Source organism: Lepidochelys kempii, chromosome 19 (genome assembly GCF_965140285.1).
Source record: "Lepidochelys kempii isolate rLepKem1 chromosome 19, rLepKem1.hap1, whole genome shotgun sequence".
NCBI classification, from domain to species: domain Eukaryota; kingdom Metazoa; phylum Chordata; order Testudines; family Cheloniidae; genus Lepidochelys; species Lepidochelys kempii.
The window spans coordinates 2763418-2784557 of NC_136398.1; the positions used below are offsets into that span (position 1 = coordinate 2763418).

The 21140-nt window shown below is 41.1% G+C and overlaps 1 protein-coding gene across 5 annotated transcripts in view; it reads right to left on the reverse strand.

The window, feature by feature from the left end:
• Window positions 1-3730: 3730 nt before the first annotated feature.
• The window catches only part of THRAP3 (thyroid hormone receptor associated protein 3), a 70211-nt gene continuing 52801 nt past the window's right edge, over window positions 3731-21140 (reverse strand). For all 5 annotated transcript variants that reach the window (XM_073317341.2, XM_073317340.2, XM_073317337.2 and 2 more), the window contains 8 exons: window positions 18885-19625; window positions 15464-15636; window positions 14778-14889; window positions 13189-13273; window positions 10679-10863; window positions 7562-7754; window positions 6750-6896; window positions 3731-5259 (listed from right to left, as the gene is read on the reverse strand). In XM_073317341.2, coding sequence (XP_073173442.1) covers window positions 5038-5259; window positions 6750-6896; window positions 7562-7754; window positions 10679-10863; window positions 13189-13273; window positions 14778-14889; window positions 15464-15636; window positions 18885-19625 — 1858 coding nt within the window. In that variant the 3' untranslated portion in view covers window positions 3731-5037. The remainder of the gene's footprint in view (window positions 5260-6749; window positions 6897-7561; window positions 7755-10678; window positions 10864-13188; window positions 13274-14777; window positions 14890-15463; window positions 15637-18884; window positions 19626-21140) is intronic.

The window sequence follows — 21140 nt, forward strand, 5'->3', positions numbered from 1 at the left end:
ATCAATCCTGCTTAAAAGATGGCCGAGTTGCCTACGGCGGGGGGGTCCTGATGGAGGTCACTGGTGAGAGCTGCCAGGGATGTCTGCATCCACAGCCCAAGACTCCCGTTTCCTGTCCCTCTGCTATCTCCATTGGAAATGGAGTCCGGGGGCAGATGAGAGAGACCCCTCCACATGCCTCTAGATCTCTGCTGCCCATTTAGGCACCGAAAGTAGTGTCCAGATCTTCAGATGAGCCCAGCCCTTTGGCTGCTGAGCCCTTGGATTCTGTCCCTCGAGGGGGCATGTAGCTGACAGTCAGGGGCTCGCAGAGCGCTGAGCTGGGACTCTGGGATGTGTAGCCCTCGGCTCTGCAGTTTAGTTTGAAAAGCCCCTGGGGGCCATGGGCGCCCTCACAATCACGGAGTGCAGGGCCCAGGCCCACTCACACACCATGTTACCTCTGAGCCATGTTGTTCTCAGGGTTATTTACATTGATTCATTTATTTGTGTTGGTTTGTTTATTAAAGAAATTTTAACTATATGAGCCCATCCCCCCTCTGCATTTATTTCCCCACAGCATGGTCCCGCGAGTTTGGGGTGGGTACAACTGGAGAGGGTGGAGCAAGAAGCACCCGCCCATCGGCAAGGGAGACATTTACTTTGGATAAGAGTAGCAGAGCAAACAGGAAGGAAATACAGGAAAATAAACAGCACCTGATGACATACCTCCCTGGGTTGATTAAACCTCAGTCTGGCAAAGGGACAAGGAACAGGAGAGCCCCTTCTCCACCATCTCTGCACCCTGCCTAACTCCTGCATCTTACCCCGTTTGCATGACCTATTAGATAAGTGGTAGAGGAGGGGTTGGTCCCCTCCCTGCGCCAAGATCACCTAATTGCCTTCCAGACTGTCTTTGGGAAGTTCCAGGATGTCAGCTCAGACACCGAACCCTCTCCCCGCAGGCAGGTGCCTCAGACTGAGGATTCAGCATTGACCCGGCCTTTGCAACTGACCCGTGCTGTCGTCTCAGGGGACATGGCTCATTGGCTGCAGGTTGAAACTATAGAGCTTGTACCTTCACGCTGCTCTCCAGCAACCCTGGATTGCTCAGGGTGGGCCCTCTCCCCCCCGTGGCTTGCATACACATGGGTAAGTAATCTCGGTTGGTGCAGTCATGGTCCCTATGTTCCTCTCCAGAGCTTTGGCCACTGGCCTGTCCTAAAAGCAGAACTGTCCTTAATGTGAATCATTCCGGTTCTCCCCTGACTTCACTGCCCTGGCACCCCTCAGAGCTGCCATCACTACTGCCATGCCGGAGTCTACCTGGCAGAGCAGCTGGAAAAGGGGTGTGCACAACACGTATTGATTGATTGCAGGGTGATGTCAGACGAGAAGGGGCAGTAACTGTCCTCAGCTGTGACAGAAGATCCTGGAGGCAGGATCACTTGGCGATTCCCCATTTACAGCTGCATGTTGAGGGCAATCAGTTAACCAGCTTTTGACCCATTTTTCTGATTCTATTTTTCCCAGCTGATTGGGCTCAATTGTTTTCAGGCTTGTGAAACTGGCCCTTTAAAGCACCAAGTGCGTGTGCGCATGCATGTGCGTGTATTATTCTGTTTGCACAGAAAGGTAATTAGACAGTTGTAACATTAGGTTTCTGGCACCTTCCTCTGAAGCAGCTGGTTTCTGGCCAGCCTCAGTAAGAGGACACTGGGCCAACAGGTTTCAGAGTAGCAGCCGTGTTAGTCTGTATTCGCAAAAAGAAAAGGAGGACTTGTGGCACCTTAGAGACTAACCAATTTATTTGAGCATAAGCTTTCGTGAGCTACAGCTCACTTCATCGGATGCATTCAGCGGAAAATACAGTGGGGAGATTATAAATCTCCCCTCTGTAATTTCCACTGATAATCTCCCCACTGTATTTTCCGCTGAATGCATCAGATGAAGTAAGCTGTAGCTCACGAAAGCTCATGCTCAAATAAATTGGTTAGTCCTAAGGTGCCACAAGTCCTCCTTTTCTTACTGGGCCAATAGTTGATCTGGGACGAAAATTGTTACTTTCCTATTTAGGTGTTATAATACCCAGGTTCTGCGAGGTGACAGGTTTCCGATCTGGGTTTTGTGGGCACGTTTAACAGCTTTTCACATGACTGCACCCCATAGTTTTGAGAGTAACCACATTTTCATGTTTAAATTTGTAACTTTCAGAGACATTACAGTTCTAAGTTCGCCGCGAATGCTGTTGTTGAGCACACCTATCACCACATCACTCTGGTTCAAGTACCCAGGGGTTAAATTAGTGACATCAGTGAGAATATTTCAACTTTGATACCAGTGAAATGGAATTACCAATTCATTCTCTGCCAGTTTATGGAGCTATAGATTTGCACTGTTCGTTTTATTGATGGGAAACTGAATTGGTGACTGTGGGGCCCAATTATAGCTTCAGTCTCTCTCTACCAAGGAAGCTCACTTTTGGAGCATGCTGGTGGGTGGTTTCTCCTTCACCTGTCCCAGACGTAAGTCTCTCTCATCAGACAGTATCACAATACTCTGAGTGCTTTTTAAAGCTGCTGAGCTTTTTACTACTCCTAGTAAGTCAAAGAGAGAAGCTCTGCAGCCTGAAAAAAGCCTTTGAACTTTTACACCCCTCAGGCTGTAGCTCTAATAACCTCATCACTCCAATAAAACCCAGGAGACAAGAACTGGACTGGTGAGATGCTGCTGCAGACAAACTAGCTGACAGGTGACGGATGCAGGAGACCCTCCCTCTGGATGCATACACTAATATTCTAACGTCATTGCTCTGAATTTAAGTGTTAGAGTGGAGCTGCCCTCCCAGTGCTATGTGATCCAGAATGGGCAAGAACCGTATTTCAAGAAAAAGCAGGGTGTGTGCTGTGAATGTGGTTCACTACAACCATACCTGCCAGTGCTGCTCCCGCCCTAAAGCAAGAACAACCTGCCCCAGTTCTTGAGAATTTCATTTGCTTAAGAAACAAAGTCTTTGTGAAAGACAAGGCTTGCTGTGTGTGAAAGTCAGCAGCATCCTGGCCAGGACTGTGCAGTGAACAATTCCCAGTGGGCAAATCCATAATCATTTAGGCAGAGGCATGTTTTAACTGATCACCATTAAGTACAGCACTCAAGGTACAAATAACCACTTAGTGCCCGATTACTGTATCTAATCTCTACTGTACAATCTATGGGGTAAATAATCCCTTACTAGATGATGTGTTAGTATAGTACTGCGGCAAAATAACATCTGAAATAATACAGGCAACAGTGAGTGCATGGAGAAGGCTTGTATTCCTCAGACCCAGTCTCTTGTTTCTACACTACAGAATGAAATAAGGAACGCTGTTAATCTTCTTGTCTCTCTTTAAGTACAGCCCTCCACACCTAGCTAACCATGTGACCTAGAACTTTCTTGTTCTGTACTTTATTTAAACCTGCAGTCAGTGCAAACAGTTGAACAATGGAGACAACCACAAATGCATCAGTTCAGAATTCCCTCCCCACTGTGTGTCACTGTGGCTGATTCCAGTTTGTCTCTTCCAGATCAGTCAGCACTTTTTAAAGCCTCCATTTCCAACAGCACATAAATTGCTCTAGGAGTCTATCCTGTTGCTGGACACAGCATTTACTACTTTTGGCTTCCCCTCTCCACTTGGAAGGCAAAGGTCTGGTGCAAGGGGAGGCCCCGTACTCAGCATGAGAAACAAACTGGAGTTACACCTACGGCTTATTTTATTGTATTTTTATTTGCATGAGGAGTTGAAACAAACTTTAGGGGTTTACTAAACAGGAACTGTTCAAGTCAAACAAACTATAATTAGCAGGTGATAGGGGGAGGCCCAGCAATCCTGGGGAAGGCAGAGATGGAGGGGGGCAGAGGCTGATGTCTTTTTACAACATGTGCACACACTATACCTGTGCATGAATATGCCTCTCCTCCCTACAGGCTCACCAACCACTGAGCTATTTGCTAAACCTCTTCAGAACACTGTAAATGTAAAGCTGAAGGTAAATGAAACCACAACTTTCCTCAGCCAGCACAGGAGGAATTTGCTTTTTTGTTTTAGAAAAAGATTAATAAAAATATTGAAAAAATTCTTCTCCTTTTATATATTTTAACCTAGTAGAATTCAGAAGTTTTTTAGAAAACTATGTTACCCTGGAAAGAACATTCAAGTTCACAACCAGCTGCAAAGAGGATACACACAATGCCTACAAGCAGCTTGGGATTCCAGCACACAAGAACCAGGTCTACCGGCACACACACTAAAATGGGTGAAGAGCAGGGTGCATTTTTGCCATGCTAACTTTAACTTTCAGCATAAAAGAAAAAAATAAGGTGGTTTTAAAAAGGCTCTAAACTCAACTTATACATACAAAAATTAGTTTTTAAAAATAATCATAGCAGTTTGGTCCCAACTCCAAGTTAACATTTAGATGTTTATTCACGTGCTTCATTGTTTTCTTATGAGAACCAAAAATAGTTTCCAAAATTAGCCATCTTTAATTGGTGTTACTACATACGCAAAGGCCTAAAATAAGTAGAATATGAATTTAAAAAACAAAATACACAAGAGGGGAGAAGAAAAATAAGCAGGTGAGTTAATCCCCACCTTTATCATCTCTAATTATAAGAGAAACAAAAAATGTCAAGATACTGGGTTAAGCTGGGCACAAACTGAAATCCATATAGTCTTCAAAGACTGTTGCCAAAAAATATCTGACCATCTAATAAGGTCACAAACAAGAGACAAAATTTAGGATCACACTTGATATTGGACCGTATTCAGTCCAGCAGGTAAAGTCTTTGGGAAGAAAGATATACTCCAAGAGTGGATCCGAATGTAAGTGATCAGTCCCAGTCCACATGTATGGAGGCTGAATTTAAAAATGCAGTTAACTTAAGATAATTTCAAAGCTCTTTGGCAGAGCTCTGTTCAGCACATCAGCATTACCCTGGCAGAGACTCCAACACTGCCTTGCCGGATCCTCTTCCTCCTTGCCAGGGTGTTCAGGGACATGCAGACTCCCTGGCTAGTCAGCAGCTGACTGTAGGTTGTCCTTTTCCTCTCGATTCTCCGTTCCACTTTCATCATCCTCGATTTCTCCCTCCTCTCCACTAAATTTGTCGTGGGCCCACTTGGGGCTAGTGCTCGATTTTCTGAACATGAAACGACCTCTCCCTCGGGGGAAGGCACCCCGGCCTCTGCCTCTGTTCACCCACTTCTCACCACCTTCACCCTCCCGGTCATCATGCTGCACAGGGAAGAAATCAGCCAGGTCAGACAACACTCACAAATCACTTTCATCAGTAAAAACATAAATAGGCACAATATCATCCCCTAAAATAACCCCGACTTAAGCTGTGCAATACTGCAGCATAAATCAGATCCCCTTACAGTTTGGGCAATGTGTGTCAAATCAGATGACTAGTGAATTCAATACATAAAAGGCGTTCAAGTACATGTTTGTGTTTGAGAATAGCAGCCCACTGGTTGAGGCTGGAAGGGCATTGCTCACTAAGCATTCTTTACTTTCCCCTCTGTTTTGTGCATGTGTGTTTCTTTTTCTGGCACAAAGCTTTTAGCAGTTTTCTGGACCAGGAAGGACACTGGTGGCACCAACACACTCCAGACTCAGTGGGCCTGCAGCTGATTCTGTGCTTACAGCTAGGAAGCTATTTTATGGAGGATTTTACATGCAGTTATATTCGTCCCACCTAATTAACTCTTCTGAAAAAGCTTTACACACATTTTCAGATGCTCTTTTGACCATGAATGTTATATGTACAATACATTTTTAAAAACTTTTGGGAACATTTTGCATAAGAGAAAGATGTTATTGGGACAGCTAATTTTGATTAGGTTTATGGACTGATTACATGACCCAGAATATTGTATCTAGGAGAGTGAAGTAGAGACCAACACAATATATAATAAAGATTATGTCTTCAACAGCAATCAGAAGACAGGGCAGAAGAAGGGACAGCAAGAGTGATTTAGGGCTAAGCCACATACGACCTTTATAATAACTCTGAAGAAAGATTAGAGGGATCTCAAATATCCAACAGAATGGGGGGGAGGGGGGAGGGTTGGTGAAAATAAGCTATAAAGCTGACACTAACTCAAAAGTGAAGCCCTAAGAGAAATCCATGCAGGATTTTGCCAGACTAGCCGATAGAAAATGAAAGAATGCTACAACCAGCAATAAAAGTGAATCGCATTAGCCAATCCCAGAAGAAGCAGGCACTGTAGAGAGAGTTGAGATGCACAGCTCAGTGGTTTGAGCATTGGTCTGCTGAACCCAGGGTTGCGAGTTCAATCCTTGAGGGGGCCATTTAGGGATCTGGGGCAAAAATAAGGGATGGTACTTGGTCCTGCTGTGAAGGCAGGGGACTGGACTTGATGACCTTTCAAGGTCCCTTCCAGTTCTATGAGATAGGTATATATCCACATTAAAGTTTCCATACTGCCCATGGAGGACATGTTCTTTTACTGGGCCCTCCAGATTTTGGTTAGTGGCAAACAGTTCTACAACGGTCAGAGCCGACTGCTCCCTAGATGCGAGTAAAGATTTCTAGAGGCCTCTTGTGGGGGACAGTGATTTGAGAACCCCAGAACTGGTATTTTAGATGGCTTGATGGTTGCTGGTTCTCTCTCCCCTGAAGACTACACGTAACCTGTAAAAAGCAGATAGAATGCACAGCAAGGCATGTTCATACATACCCTGGTTCTTCAGAAACATACCAGATAATACTTCTTGCTCTTGGGTGTGTATTCTGGGTCCCACTCCTCATCCCTGTTTCGCTTCTGGAAGTCATTGCCGCTGCTGTTGTTGTTGTTATTGTTTCCCGAAAAGGTACCTCTGCTCCACCCTCTGCCTCTTGCTCTGAACTGGAGTAGCAGCGAACAGAAGAGGAAAAGAAGAGGGGTAGAGAGAACAGGGCTTAGAGAAATGGCATTAGGTCTTGTCTTTTCTGCAGCTCTAACTGTTCCCAAGAACACCTTTAGCCTAGCCACAAGAAGACTGTCAAACACCTATACTCTCATTACCTATTAATATTTTTGACCGTATCTGATCATATAGCTACCCCTGGAAATACACAGCTATCTATCGGTTTATATGCACGTGCAGGGAGTGCAAGGGAAGGCATTTCACACATACAGTGTGCAAACACAGCAGGGCTATTTAATTAAAACATGAGCTATTTCTAAAGGAACCAGTGCAATTGCAGCCAGAAGAGTCATTAAAATGGCTTCATCGTAAGTTCTCTGACACAAGCTCGTCTTTACTCCTGTCAGTGCCGCTGAGCAAATACTGACACACTAGAGCCTACTGGACTGGATACAGTCTCAAACATCATCAGCAAGACTGCCAATTTCAAGCTCCAGAATTTATGCTGGGCTGGTGATTGGGAGCCACCATAGAGTGTAGAATCACCACCAGACTAGTGTACTTCCAGTCACCTTTAAGATCACATTACCTGGTAAAAGCAGCAATTTGCACAAAGTCTTATGCAAAGGTTTTATACTCTTGTTTTTTTTAGGGGGTAACTTACGAAGGTCCCTCTAGCTCTTCCTCTCTCATTTGGGCCAGCAAACTCTTTTGTCCCAAGCCGGGACTTGTCAAACCCTGTGGTACTCTCCTCCCTCTCCTCGCTCTCCTCTGGGTAGTCCTCCCCTTTGTACGAACGAGAAGACTGTGAAGATGAAGAAGTGGACCTGGATCGCTCACGCACTCTCCTGTGTTTCCTGTACCAGGGATTGAGAGGGGGAAAGGGGAAGAGAAAATCACCAATACAGTCACTAACTTGGTACGGTCCTGTCTCTGCTGTGAAGTCACGCTATCACTCCTCCGCCCTCCCTTATTATGTCCGTGCACAGCCAAAATCACAGTTAGTTAACGGCTCAGAATCAGCTACAGTGTGCAGCTCTGAGAGGTCACAGGACAGCTCCTTTCCCAGGATTCGTTCTTACAACCATACACAAATTGTAAGGAGGCATCTGACCCTTTTCAGCTTACACTGTTTGTAATAAGGTAGCAAACTGAAGCCCAGCTGAGAACAGAGCCACATTGTGCTAGACGCTGTACAAACACAGACAGTACCTGCCCTAGAGCTTACAGACAAAACAGATGAGACAGAGGAAGAGGAGATGGGAAGTGACTTCCTTAAGGTCACAAAGCAGGTCAGTAACAGAGCTGGGAACAGGACAACCCAGGTCTTCTGACCCCCAGAGTCCAGGGCCCTGTCCACCAGGCTGTGCTCTCTGATCACAGAGGTCTTTAAACCTATTGTACAGCTATGCAGCCGGGAATAATTTATTCCTCCTACTGGCCTCCTTTCTCCAGTAGGTATCTCGACCTGCATCATTACAGGAGAAAAAAATCCACTCAGTTGAAGAGGCTCTTTTTGTTAAGAGTTTCCAGTTATGGCACACGTTTGTAAAAGAAATCCAGCTGCATTCTGTTATAGGAGAAATTTCAATTTAAGGTAACATCACTCCATGACATGACCAGATTTGCAAACTGTATCTTTATAGGAGGAAATAAAATGGTCAGCAATTGCATGGTAGAAGAACATTACAGAACAATTCCATGAGGCTGAGCTGTTGCTCTAAGCCCGATCCAGCAAAGCACTTAAGCGTGTGTTTAACTTGATGCACGTGAATAGTCACAAACTTTAATGGGAAAACTCATAATTCATGGTAAACACAAGTTTTGATGGATCAGGGCCCAGCCTGCCAGTTCAGTCTGAATTTATGAATGTGCACTAAAAGGCTATTTCTTTGCCAACTTTGACAGACATGGTGTCATTCAAAAGCCAGCAGCTTATAGATAAGCAGTAAAGATATTTTATTTAAAAATTAAGTCACCCATTGGTCCAGTGAACTCAAAAACACATCACAAGGTTTCTCCTGGGTTACAAATTAGTCACAGTGCCAAGTGTGCATCAGTTAAAAGGAAAATGGAACCAATGGGAAAGTATTAAAATGAACCTAAGAGCAAATCAGTGGAGTCACTGACAGCATTTCTCCATTCTGTGTGAAGCGAAGGCAGTAACAAAACAAAAAGGTAATTTGCTCATCCTGGCACAAGCAGCCACTTAGTTTGTTTCCCCCGATTATTCAACACGTACGATAGCTGTACTTCCCCTTTGTAGTTCTGCATCTAATCCCAGAAGGCAAGCACAGCTCAGCTCTACTAGTTACAGCAGCAGGCATACTACTAGGGTTGTCAAGCAATTAATCGTGATTAATCGCGCTGTTAAACAATAGAATACCAATTATTTTGAATATTTTTGGATGTTTACTACATTTTAAAATATATTAATTTCAAACAGAGAATACAAAGTTTTAATTTATTTTTGAATTAAAATATTTGTACTGTAAAAAAAGATAAGTACTGTAGTGCAATCTCTTTAACATGAAAGTCGAATTTACAAATGTAGAATTATGTACCAAAAAATCCTGCATTCAAAAATAAAACAATGTACAACTTAAGAGTCTACAAGTCTAATCAGTCCTACTTCTTGTTCAGCCAATCACTAAGACAAACAAGTTTGTTTACATTTGCAGGAGATAAGGCTGCCTGCTTCTCCTTTACAATGGCACCTGAAAGTGAGAACATTCACATGTCACTGTTGTAACTGGCGTCACAAGATATTTACAGATGTTTTTGAGTGCAGTTATAGAATAAAAAACTACATTTGTAAATCGCACTTTCATGATAGATAGATTGCACTACAGTACTTGTATGAGATGAACTGAAAAATACTATTTATTTTGTTTATCATTTTTACAATGCAAATATTTTGTAATATAAAGTGAGCACTGTACACTTTGTATTCTGTGTTGTAATTGAAATAGATATATTTGAAAATGTAGAAAACATCCACAAATATTTAAAAAGAACAGAAGTACTTGCAGCACTTTACAGACTAACAAATTTATTAGAGCATAAGCTTTTGTGAGCTACAGCTCACTTCATCGGATGCATGCAGTGGAAAATATAGTCTGCAATCAATCAGGAAGTAAGGGGGGGAAATGGGAACAGGGGTGGGGAAATTGGAATCGTGTTTTGCTAAGAAGGGGGAAAATGGGAACAGGGACACAGGTAAGGCTCTGTGGTGTCAGAGCTGGGAAGGGGGACACTAAGGAAGGAAACTGGAATCATGCTTGCCGGAAGTTCACCCCAATAAACATTGAATTGTTTGCACCTTTGGACTTCGGGTACTGTTGCTCTCTGTTCATGCGAGAAGGACCAGGGAAGCGAGTGGGTGAAGGAATAAGCCTCCTAACATCTTCCACTGTATTTTCCACTGAATGCATCCCATGAAGTGAGCTGTAGCTCACGAAAGCTTATGCTCAAATAAATTTGTTAGTCTCTAAGGTGCCACAGGTACTCCTTTTCTTTTTACGGATACAGACTAACATGGCTGCTACTCTGAAACAAATATTTAATAAATTTCAGTTGGTATTCTATTGTTTAACAGTGCTATTAATCGCAATTGATTTTTTTAACTGCGATTCATTTTTTTTGTTAATCGTGTGAGTTAACTGCAATTAATCAACAGCCCTACATACTACCAATTCCATAATGCAAGGTCTTGTTTCCAATTACAATAGAAGTGGCAGGGATCATGCAATAAAGAAGTGAAGATTAGCCTTCTACATACTTCTTTTTTGACCCTTTGTGACTTCTCTCTGGTTTCTCAGTTGATCTTTCCCTTGAATGGCTTGAATCTCTTGAGTCCACGGATTCTCTCGACTTCTCTCGTTTAAGATCTCTTTCTTTATGTTTTTTACGACGTTCGATATCAAGGCGCAGGTCAACTGGGTCGTCTTTATATTTCCCTTCAGTCTGCAAAAGCAAGGAATGGGTGAAAGTTTAACAGAAAGGTTTAGCAGCTTATCAAAGACTTCAGCACCATTACTTTGCTACTGTCTGCAGAGACTTCTGGAGGGCATGAGTTTATAAACCAACCATTCAAAAATGCAGAATGATTCACTACAAGAATATAAAATCTTCATTTGAAGTCTTCAGTTTTCCTACATATTGTATTATATATACACTTTTCCCCTTTAAAATATTATAAACATAGCTTGATAATACAGGGATGGGGAGGAAAGGGGAGAGGAGAGAAGGGGAGAGAGCATATCAGGAGACCAAAGACTAACTTGGGTTATGTATCACAGCCAGTGAAAATTGAGAACGTTAGTGGTTAATGGTCCTCTAATGGGAAGTCAAGTCCAACTGACTTTGTATAACTCAACTGGGGCACATATGCAACCCTAGCTCTTTATGTTTCTTGTGCCCCCAGGGGATTGCCACTGAATAACAGAATTCCTCTCACTCCTCAGAGGGACCAGACCCATCTCCCTAAATGTCAGATGAAATTTTAAAGTGCTAGATCTGAAGGCAGCACTGAAAGAGAGAGGGGCAATAGCTATTTGCCACTTGGAAGATGTGATGCTAACATCACGGTTACTGAGTCAAGTGGTGGAGTTACACAGAGGCCAGAGAAAAGCAGCTGTTGAATTTATTCTGGGAACTATGAATATTCTCGGAATCTTGTTTTAATCGCTGTCAAATCGAAACCAAACATCCTTACTAGTAATGATCTTCACAATGAATGACACACCAGTTGCACTTTATTTCACAGAACCAGGGGACATTCTACAGAAGATTTTCCCCTCCATGTGTCTGTCTAGCAGGTCTATTAATGTAAGGTACATTATGAAGAGAAGACAAAATAGCCAATAACCAGAAAAGGTACAGTCGAGAATAGTACAGTCAATTGTATGCAGAAAAATCTTCAGCACTAGGCACAATCTTTTAAATTTAGTTAACCAGAGGAAATTTTCTGGGTGTGTAACACTTGTCTTAATATCATTTTCCAATTAAGAAATTCTCCTTTGAAAAAGGAAAATAGTTATTGGGTTAACTGAGCAGGCTCTAGAGTATTTGCACACAGTGCTATGCTTGGGAACTGCACGACTGGATTTGCAACATACACCAAATGATTAGATTTATCTTGAATTAAATAAAGAGAGAGATTAGTAATTCTCTAGCTATTAAATTTTTACTTACATGAATTTCTAAACACTTTTTTGTTTAAAAAAAGATTAATTTCAATTAGCAGCAGGAGTGGGAGCTGGTGCTTTGTTTGTATTGTTTGCTCTTCTGCTTTCCCCAGGCAAAGGGCTTTAACTGTTACTCAGAGCAAAAATGCTCCCAACACGATGGCTGATAGGTAAGTGACAAAATCAGCAGCAGCAACCTTATGTAGCGCAGCAGACACCTATTTGCATTTGTGAGGGCACATCTGTTTCATGAAGGGCTGGAGAGCTGTTTGAAAACCATGTTTTTTATACACACTGCCAAGCTGGCGCTCAGAGATCAGGCCCATCAAATTCATCTCACCATCGTCCATGTCAAGCCACAAGTGTGTTTGGAAAAAATCAAAAACAAATATATGAAACAAGTAAGGTTTCAGCAGGACTGTTTAAATCTCTTCACTGTAAATATGTATGAAGTTGAACACACAAAGGTTAAAAACCCCAAAATATAACATTTTAGGTTAAACCATTTTTATGATTGCTTATAGACTGTACAATGGCTTAACATGGTTCTACTCATAATAGCTAATATACTGGATTCCCAGGGGCCTGGTCTATCAAAACAGGTGCTGAGTGTTAAAGCAACAGCAATCAACAGAAATGATACAGTAAAAGTGTTAGAACAAGATTTATTATCTGCTTAGTAATAGTGTATTTGGTTTAGATATGGATTTATTTTTACTTTCCTTTTTGACATGCATGTCTTTTGAAAACATGGTTGGAAATATCGCATGTATACAATTGATTTAATAATACTTACAAGCAGAAAAATATCACAAAAAGTCTCTTCTCTCATCATGGGCACTTGTTCCAAATATCCTCTCTTTTTTTCTCAAGCTCACCTCAATTGACTTTGGGGTCATTTACCATATTCTAACCACTTCACAAAGGTTGATGATACATTTTTAATAAAAATTAACCCTTTGTAGTTCATTTTTAGAATTATGCCCATCCTTAAAAGAAAAACACAAACTTAAGTAGAGAGTAATTTAAACAAAAACATCACTGTTAAGTTCATGCCCAATGCACTCATTTTGTTCAATTATTGATCAGATCAACAGTTCACCTTGTTGCCAGGCTCTCTGGAGCTCTTCATTTCCTCTTGAGTGAATCCATGTTTTCTGAAAGTACTGGGAGAAATATCTATCCTCCTAAAAATAAAGCAGAGAATGAAGCTATTACAGCCTTCCCATAAACAGTACTCCAAGATCTCCTAATCCTAATTCTATTTTAAAACAGGTAGTTTCTCCATTATAAATATACATTCTATACTGCTTTTTAAAGTAAAGTTGAGCAGGCAATTATACCCTGAAAGTGAGATGCTGTGCATACAGAGTAACACACAATCCTGATACTCAGACCATAACAGGTGCATTATGTTAATGAACTGACCATTAATGTGTTAAAAGTCCTCGTAATATGGTTTTCTTACCCATGACTGACTGGGCAGCTGATGAGCATGCGTTACTGTGCTGGCCCCCACAAATCACAGGTCTCTTGTACAATATTTCATTGCCTACTTCAATGGCAAAGCCCAATAGCTCCAAAGAAACAGTTATCTAGCAGATTGCAAATATGGTAAAGAGGTTATATTTATTTACAAAAAAGAGATCGGCAAATTTAAACTGGGTTTGGGCTGAAAATCTAGAGTGATACTTCTCTGTGTCTAGATAATAGCATGGATGATCACACAGTGCAAACAACAATCCTTAGGCAGAAACACAAGTAGGGGATATTTTAAAAAGATAAATTCATATAATTTGGGAATAGCCATGTCATAGAGGCACCGTTGTCACTTACTTTTGTGGGTTTAAAATTGTGTGCGTGACAAGACCAAACAAGAACAAGAGGCCATTCAATAAAATGGAAAGAGACAAAATGTAAAGGTGAAAGGAGTAAAAATTTGTGTGTGATGATTTTTTTTTTTTAAAAGGACTAATCAACCTGTGGAATTCACTTCTTCAAACTAGGAGCCAGGAGCTAGCACGATTCAAAGGCAATTAGGCATTTCTGTGACATGAACATGCAATTACATTAGACATCATCAAAACAATTTGATAAGGGATATAAGCCTTCATGCTTCAGAGCTTTCAGCCATCCAACAAGGACTAAGGACAACCTTTTCTGAGTCAGATTATTCCATAGTTGTCCTTGTAGGGTTTTTTAAACCTTCCTCTCAATCAGCTGGGACTATCAGAGAATGGAAATCAAACTAGAGCAGGGTTTCTCAAACTTCATTGCACCGCAGCCCCCTTTTAACAACAAAAATTACGACAAGACCGGACCGATGCCTGAACCCTCACCCTGGGGGGTAACGAAACTCGAGGGCTTCAGCCCTGGGCGGTGGGGCTTGGACTTTGGCTTCAGCTCCAGGACCCAGCAAGTTTAATGACAGCCCTGGCGACGCCATTAAAATGGGATCATGACCCACTTTGGGGTCCTGACCCATAGTTTAAGAACCACTGAACTAGACAATTCACTGACCTGGCCCAAGACCCAGTATGGCAATTACTATGTTCTTAACTACATGACTGATAAGTTTTGTTTACTGTTGGCTCCTCTCTTGTATTTTTGATTTATGCCCCATAGTTAACTATTAATATTTTAAAAATACCCCTGGAGCTTTAGAAAAAACATTAAAACAATACCCCCCACCTGTGGATTTCAGGGCTCTTCTTGTTTTTAGCTTGATCTTGCTCCATTCCTCTCTTTAGGTATTTTGTAAAGCGTTCATTCAGTGTCATTCCTGAAGACCCAAAGTGATGCTCTGTCGGGGTTTTCATTGAAGAAACATCACATAATTAATACAAGTCAGATTTTAGGAAAAGGCATGTGAGCTCTAACACCATGTCTGCAATGGCTTCAGAAAGTAAAAATGTGTAGCCAGGTGACAAACGGATGAGAGTCAATGGCTCTAGCAAAAGTGGAGGCCACTCACTTGAAATCAGAAAATGGCACATGCCTGTGTCAGTGGTGAATTCTGCCTCAGTTGTGTTTAACAATGAACATATTTTTAAAACAAAAACTAAATTTATGCAAATCCATTAGACTACCCCAAATATCTGCAGATCCCACGCCAGTCTGCTGCAAGAGTGTTACTTTTTGCAGTTTTGAGGGTAGGCAAGATGGCCTCTCCCCTCTCCTCCTACAGCTAAATGCAAGAAGTTGGGGGAAAACATCCCACATGGTTGCTATTTTACTCTATCACTTGTCCTGTTGGTCAGCAATTCTCTTGGGTAATTAACTAGCATGAATGGAACACCGTTCCAAGGAACGGATATAGTGGGGTGGAGAAGCAAGGGGTGAACTTTCAACCAAGAATGTGTGGACACTTGACTCACCTTTTACATGATGGACTATAGTCACTATGTGCTGAGCAAATAATTCAGAAGGACTTCGCTGAGACTGAGCTGACTGTATATGGTGGAAAATGGAGCGGAACTCCTGCTCTTTTTTGTTGCTGTGTACTAAGTCACGACATAGCTTCCGCTCCTGCGCCAATAAACCACTTGGACTAGAAAAGAACACATATTTTAAAAATATAACCATCATAAAACCACGCTAAACAGAAGCAGCTTTCAAACTGCAAGTTGACAACCTTCAAAGCAATAAACTGGACTTATTCCAGCTACTGCATTTCATATACTACTAGAAAGTCCTCTGTAATACAATTTTCAATGGTTCTGTGTTTGCCCCCTTATATGGCTTCTGAATTACAGGTTCCTCTTTTCTGCAAGGTTCATCACAAACTTCCTTATTTATAGCCAGATCTTGTTACAATATGCAGATGATGGGCTGTCTGATTCAGCCTTATATAGGAAGAGATACATTTTACCTTCCCCCTCCCACCCCCAACATCTGGGGCTAGATTTTAATCTCAGAAGCAGTAGAGAGAACTGGATAGGACCAGGCCCAGAAGCTCATCTCAGCCATCATTTATCTGATGCCCAGGGGTGTTAAATATCCCAAAACCAGTGGAGGCAACCACAGAAGATGGAAGAAGGATCTTCAAAGCCCTGAAAAGGTTGGGTAAGACCTTAATATTGCCCTAGAATAAATCTAAGGAAAGCTGAATCTGTTAATAATAAATGTGCCTCACCACAGTGGGCCATCAGACCCACACAGAGGATGAGAGAGTAGCATTAACAAAAGGTTGCTCAGAAACAGGAGAGCTAACTGTCCAGTATTGCTCAACCAGCATCCCAGTTCTTGTATGTAAGTCAAACCCTTCCCAGCACATCATGGATCCCACCCAGCCCTACATCCCTGGGGAAGAATAGCAGCCACCATCACCCTGCTGCAACACAGAGAAGACTGATTTAAACAGAAGTGATTTAAAGCACCGAGCAGGAACTTTAAACTTTGATTTTAATCTTGTTTTACATTTGTACTTTAGTATAACCTTTCTTTAGGAAAATAACTCACCAATGAGAATGGACATTTAAAACATGTTGATCTACCATTAAATGTAGCCTTGACACTAAATTTGGTACCATTTGCGAACCAGGAGGATACGCTGTATCTATACACATTTATTTAAGCAATTATATAGCATTACTTACTTTTGTTCAGATTCTTACATTATTACATTATAAAATGGTGACTGATGCATTTCTTACACACTAGATGCTAATTTTTTTACGTGTGATTTGTATCAAGCTGCATTCAGATGAAAACTGAAATTCAATTAAAAATGCAGAAAAACAGCATTTTAGAATTTTTTGATTAAATAAAGCTCCCTTAAATGTGCCAGATACATAAGAAAAACTGACTGACTAAGCAAAGGAAGTCTGAATTGCAGTGAGTGAATGGACTGCTTATGGTCACAATGGGCCAGATTTTCAAAAGGTATCTAAAGATGCAGATAAGTGTCTAGTGGGATTACAAAAGCATGGGAGTTAAGCACCTGACTCCCACTGAAGTTAATGAGAGTTAGGTACTGTGGGTGCTTAAATGCTTTTGTAAACCCAGTAGGCACCTACATATCTTTGAAACTCTGGCCCCATGTTCTTCATGTTCTTAGAACTAGTAGATCTTATTCTCTCCCACTCAGTTATTATTCATAGACAAGAAGAGGAAAACAAGCTTTCCTACTTTTTTGGCTCTTAATGGATTTTTCATCTTTGAATGAACTAGTCCAACAGAAGACAATCACCTCGCTACACCTGCTAGCTACACTGAATAATTAATTAAAGTAAATGCTTTCTGGCCCAACAGAAACTGAAAGCACTCGCTGAAAGCATTCTCTCCAGACTAAAAATAATGAAAATATAGATCCTTAATGCAGTACACAACATTGTTTCCCCCCAATTCTGTATAAAAAAGCAACACCCTGATTGAGTTGGGGATTTGTCCTGTGTTGAGCAGGGGGTTGGATTAGATGACCTCCTGAGGTCCCTTCCAACCCTGATATTCTATGAACTCATTAAAACTGAAGAGGCTCACTGATGCAGTATTTATTTACATTATTTTAACAGATTATGGTAAATCTAGGCCTTAACATAGGTTATCATAATTTCAAATTTAATTTTAAACTGATTTTTAAAAAGAAAAGTGTATTTAATATAAAGTCTGATTTTTTTAAAGTGAGGGTCTTTCATCCGCTTTGCTGCAGCAGAATATAATCCACCATCTCCACAGCACACATCCCATGTATAGAATTGCTTCAGTAAAAAGCAAATCCTGTGGCTCAGAAAAGACTGTTTTTTAAAGCACATCCAAACTGCATTATAACGCTGTAATGGTAATTCTGATCACTTATTGTTTGCATGTTCAAAGTGCTGTTCAGATATTAATCCCTAAAACCCATGTTGCATGTCCTCACATGTGACTCACATGCCATTAGCAGCCATCTTAGTTCCTTTCTCTTCATTCCTGCTGAGTTTTAGCACTCCCTCCAGTGTTCCACAGAGCAAACTGACATTTATTGACTAGTTTCAGAGTAGCAGCCGTGTTAGTCTGTATCCGCAAAAAGAAAAGGAGTACTTGTGGCACCTTAGAGAATAACAAATTTATTTGAGCATAACCATTGCATTTGAGCATAAGCATTGCATCCGATGAAGTGAGCTGTAGCTCACAAAAGCTTATGCTCAAATAAATTTGTTAGTCTCTAAGGTGCCACAAATATTCCTTTTCTATTTATTGACTAGTAGCTCTTCCCTTTAGCAGAACTAACTTTATTGAGCATCCCCTAGTGGTCTCCTGAAGCACCAGAGCCTTACAGAAAATTTTAAGTGGCTTTTGGGGCTTCTAGGAGGATTTCACTAGCAATGTTACCATACATTGAGAAGAGAACAAAGTGCCTTGCAAACATACATTTTTTAAGCTGTAACGCTGACATTGCAACATTCTGAGTAGCTCTGGACAGTGGAGAGCAGAATTTGATTACTTTTGAACACGGAATGGTGTGGCTTGAATGAAGGACTGGGATCCAGAATCTCCCAAGTTCTAAACTAGTGTCTTTGCACTGACTTCCTGGGTAGCTCAGGGAAAGTCACTCAAACTTTAAGCTTCACTTTCTCCATCTGCAAAATGGGAATAACATGATTCACCTTCCAGACAGGAGAGTCATATTGGTGTGTTAACATTTAGAGATTCATGTGCTCTCTGTGACAAATGACGTGTTGGTAGCTGATTGTACAATATTCTTTATTTAACCTGCCTATGTTTTAGAGAGATCCACAAGGGGTTGGGGGGTGGGGGAGAAGGGGAAATAGGCTAGTGAAGCCACTACCTAGATTTAACTTAAAGGCAAATCCTTACCGTGCAAGATCTTCATCAAAGGAATCCATTCGGACATTGACCTGGGCCTCCCGGGTAATGGAAAAGGAGGATTTGCCAGTGGCTAAACCATCTCCTCTGGTTCCTGGCTTCTCCCGACTCTCAGAGGCCTTTCTCAGAGGTGGTGATGTACTTTTTTCCTGACTTGCTTTGTAAGCAGTTACTCTAAAATTCTTTTCAGGAACAAACCCCCTGTGACCAACTTCTGCTCTCTTGGATGCTAGCTTGTCTTCCTTTTTAGATCTTTCAGAATAGGGATCCTCCTCCATTTCCTCAGCTTTCCTTTGCTTCTCCTTTGCAGATGGTAAGAACACTATGCCTTCCCATTTACCTGGCCTATCCTCATCCTGAATTTTGCTGGAGGTTGCTACCACTTTAGACATGAATTTGGGCTCATCATCAAACTCCGAATCCTTTCGGCCCTTTGCCTTGTCTTTCTTATCCTGTTCATCCATCTCGTCTTTGCCATAATGACCTTCCTTGTGGAACTCTGCCATCTTCAGCTTCTCAAAGTCATCTCGAAACTTATAGCGTTTAGGAGACTGGCTACTGCGATAAGGCTTTTCAGGGTCAGTTTTGGAGGTGTACAGGTCTGATTTCATCTTTCCATCTCCTAAACCCAATTCAGAGAAGCCTCCCTTCTCTTTCATTTTTTCCTTTTCAACATTTGTTAGTTTCTGTTCCTTGTCTTTCCCATTCTCAGTCTTCTGTTCTTCCAAATACCTATTTAAAAAACAAACAAACAAACACACACACACACACACACACACATACACACACACATTTAAGCAATTCTCTTATTAAAGTATAGACAAGAGTCTTTAATTCCTAAAATTCAAAGCAAGCAAACAAGTCTTAAAAATTCCAAGACATAAAAACATAGAAGTCTCTCTCTGGTCCCTGATAAATAAGGTAAAATGTAAAGCTACCCAAATGTTTACTTTAGAAGACATGAATATGGTCTTAATATATTCAGCAAACGTGCTGGAAGATGGGTATGCAAAATGGATGATGTGAGGTTCAAGAGCAAAGTGGAACAGCAAAAAGCTCTTCTTGAGCAAATAAAAAGAGAACCAACTTACCTATATTTTCTAAGGAAAATATTAAGGTCTTACCCAATCTGTTTAGTCACTTACAAACCTGGTTCAGAAGAATTAACACATCAAAACTTTCAACTTGGACTGTTCTGCTTTAAACAACACACTGGAAATAAATGCCTCAAAAGCTACGTCACATTTTGGATGCAAGTTTCCTAGGAAAGCTAAACATTTCATATACTGTAAACACAAATAAAAGCAAAAATAAAAAGGTTAATGGGAAAAAGATTTCTTCTCTTGGGAGGACAGACAGGCACTTTATTCTAGAACTGGGAATGACAATCCCCCAAACCAATTTAAAGTTTAACACATGCTGGTGAAAGATTATCAGCACATATTTCAATGTGATAGTGGTGGGTTAAGTCTAAAGCACCTCACACTATTTTAAAAGTCAAGAGTGGAGCAAGACCTAGTTCTGCTATCATCATCATCAGAGGTCTTTGATAATTAATAGAACTTGCTCCAAATAATCTTAAATTAACAGAGAGAAATGAAAATGATTAACGAGCATTTGAGAACACAATAGTACCTTTTGAGTGAGGAGGTCCTTTAAAATGAAATTAATTAGAGGGACACTTGTCAGGGGCTTTGGGCTGCTGACTGGACCATATCAGAAAGATACTCCTATACTGAAGATCTTTTTTTTCCTGATTCCAATCATACATAAAATGTATCCCAATGCATGTGCACCCTGGCTCTCACCGTGTTTGTATTGGTTTGTTTCTATTAGGATACACAGTTAGTTGTGTGTTTAAGTTTTTTAAACAAAATTTTTCCCTTTGCAAACCTATAACATTTGCTGGAGTCCAAGAGCCACAAGCCTACTCACTCTGGGATAGATTTCAAGAGGGAATCAATATTTTGTCTGTTAAATTTGACAGTGCCCAAAAGCAAGCAAACAAGCCTTCTGCAAGTGAAGGTTTCAGTTGCATCGCACCTCTTCCCCCAAAATCAGCAAGTCTGGCATCAGCAGCACCAACCGAATTTTTGATGCTCCAACATCCATTTAAAATTGAGAAATGCCCCAAAATAAGTAATTAACCATATGTGAGCTAGGGAATATACAACCACAAATATATATGTTATATGTAGTGATTCAGGAATGTGACAATTTTTAGACTAATAAAAAAAATCTAATTTC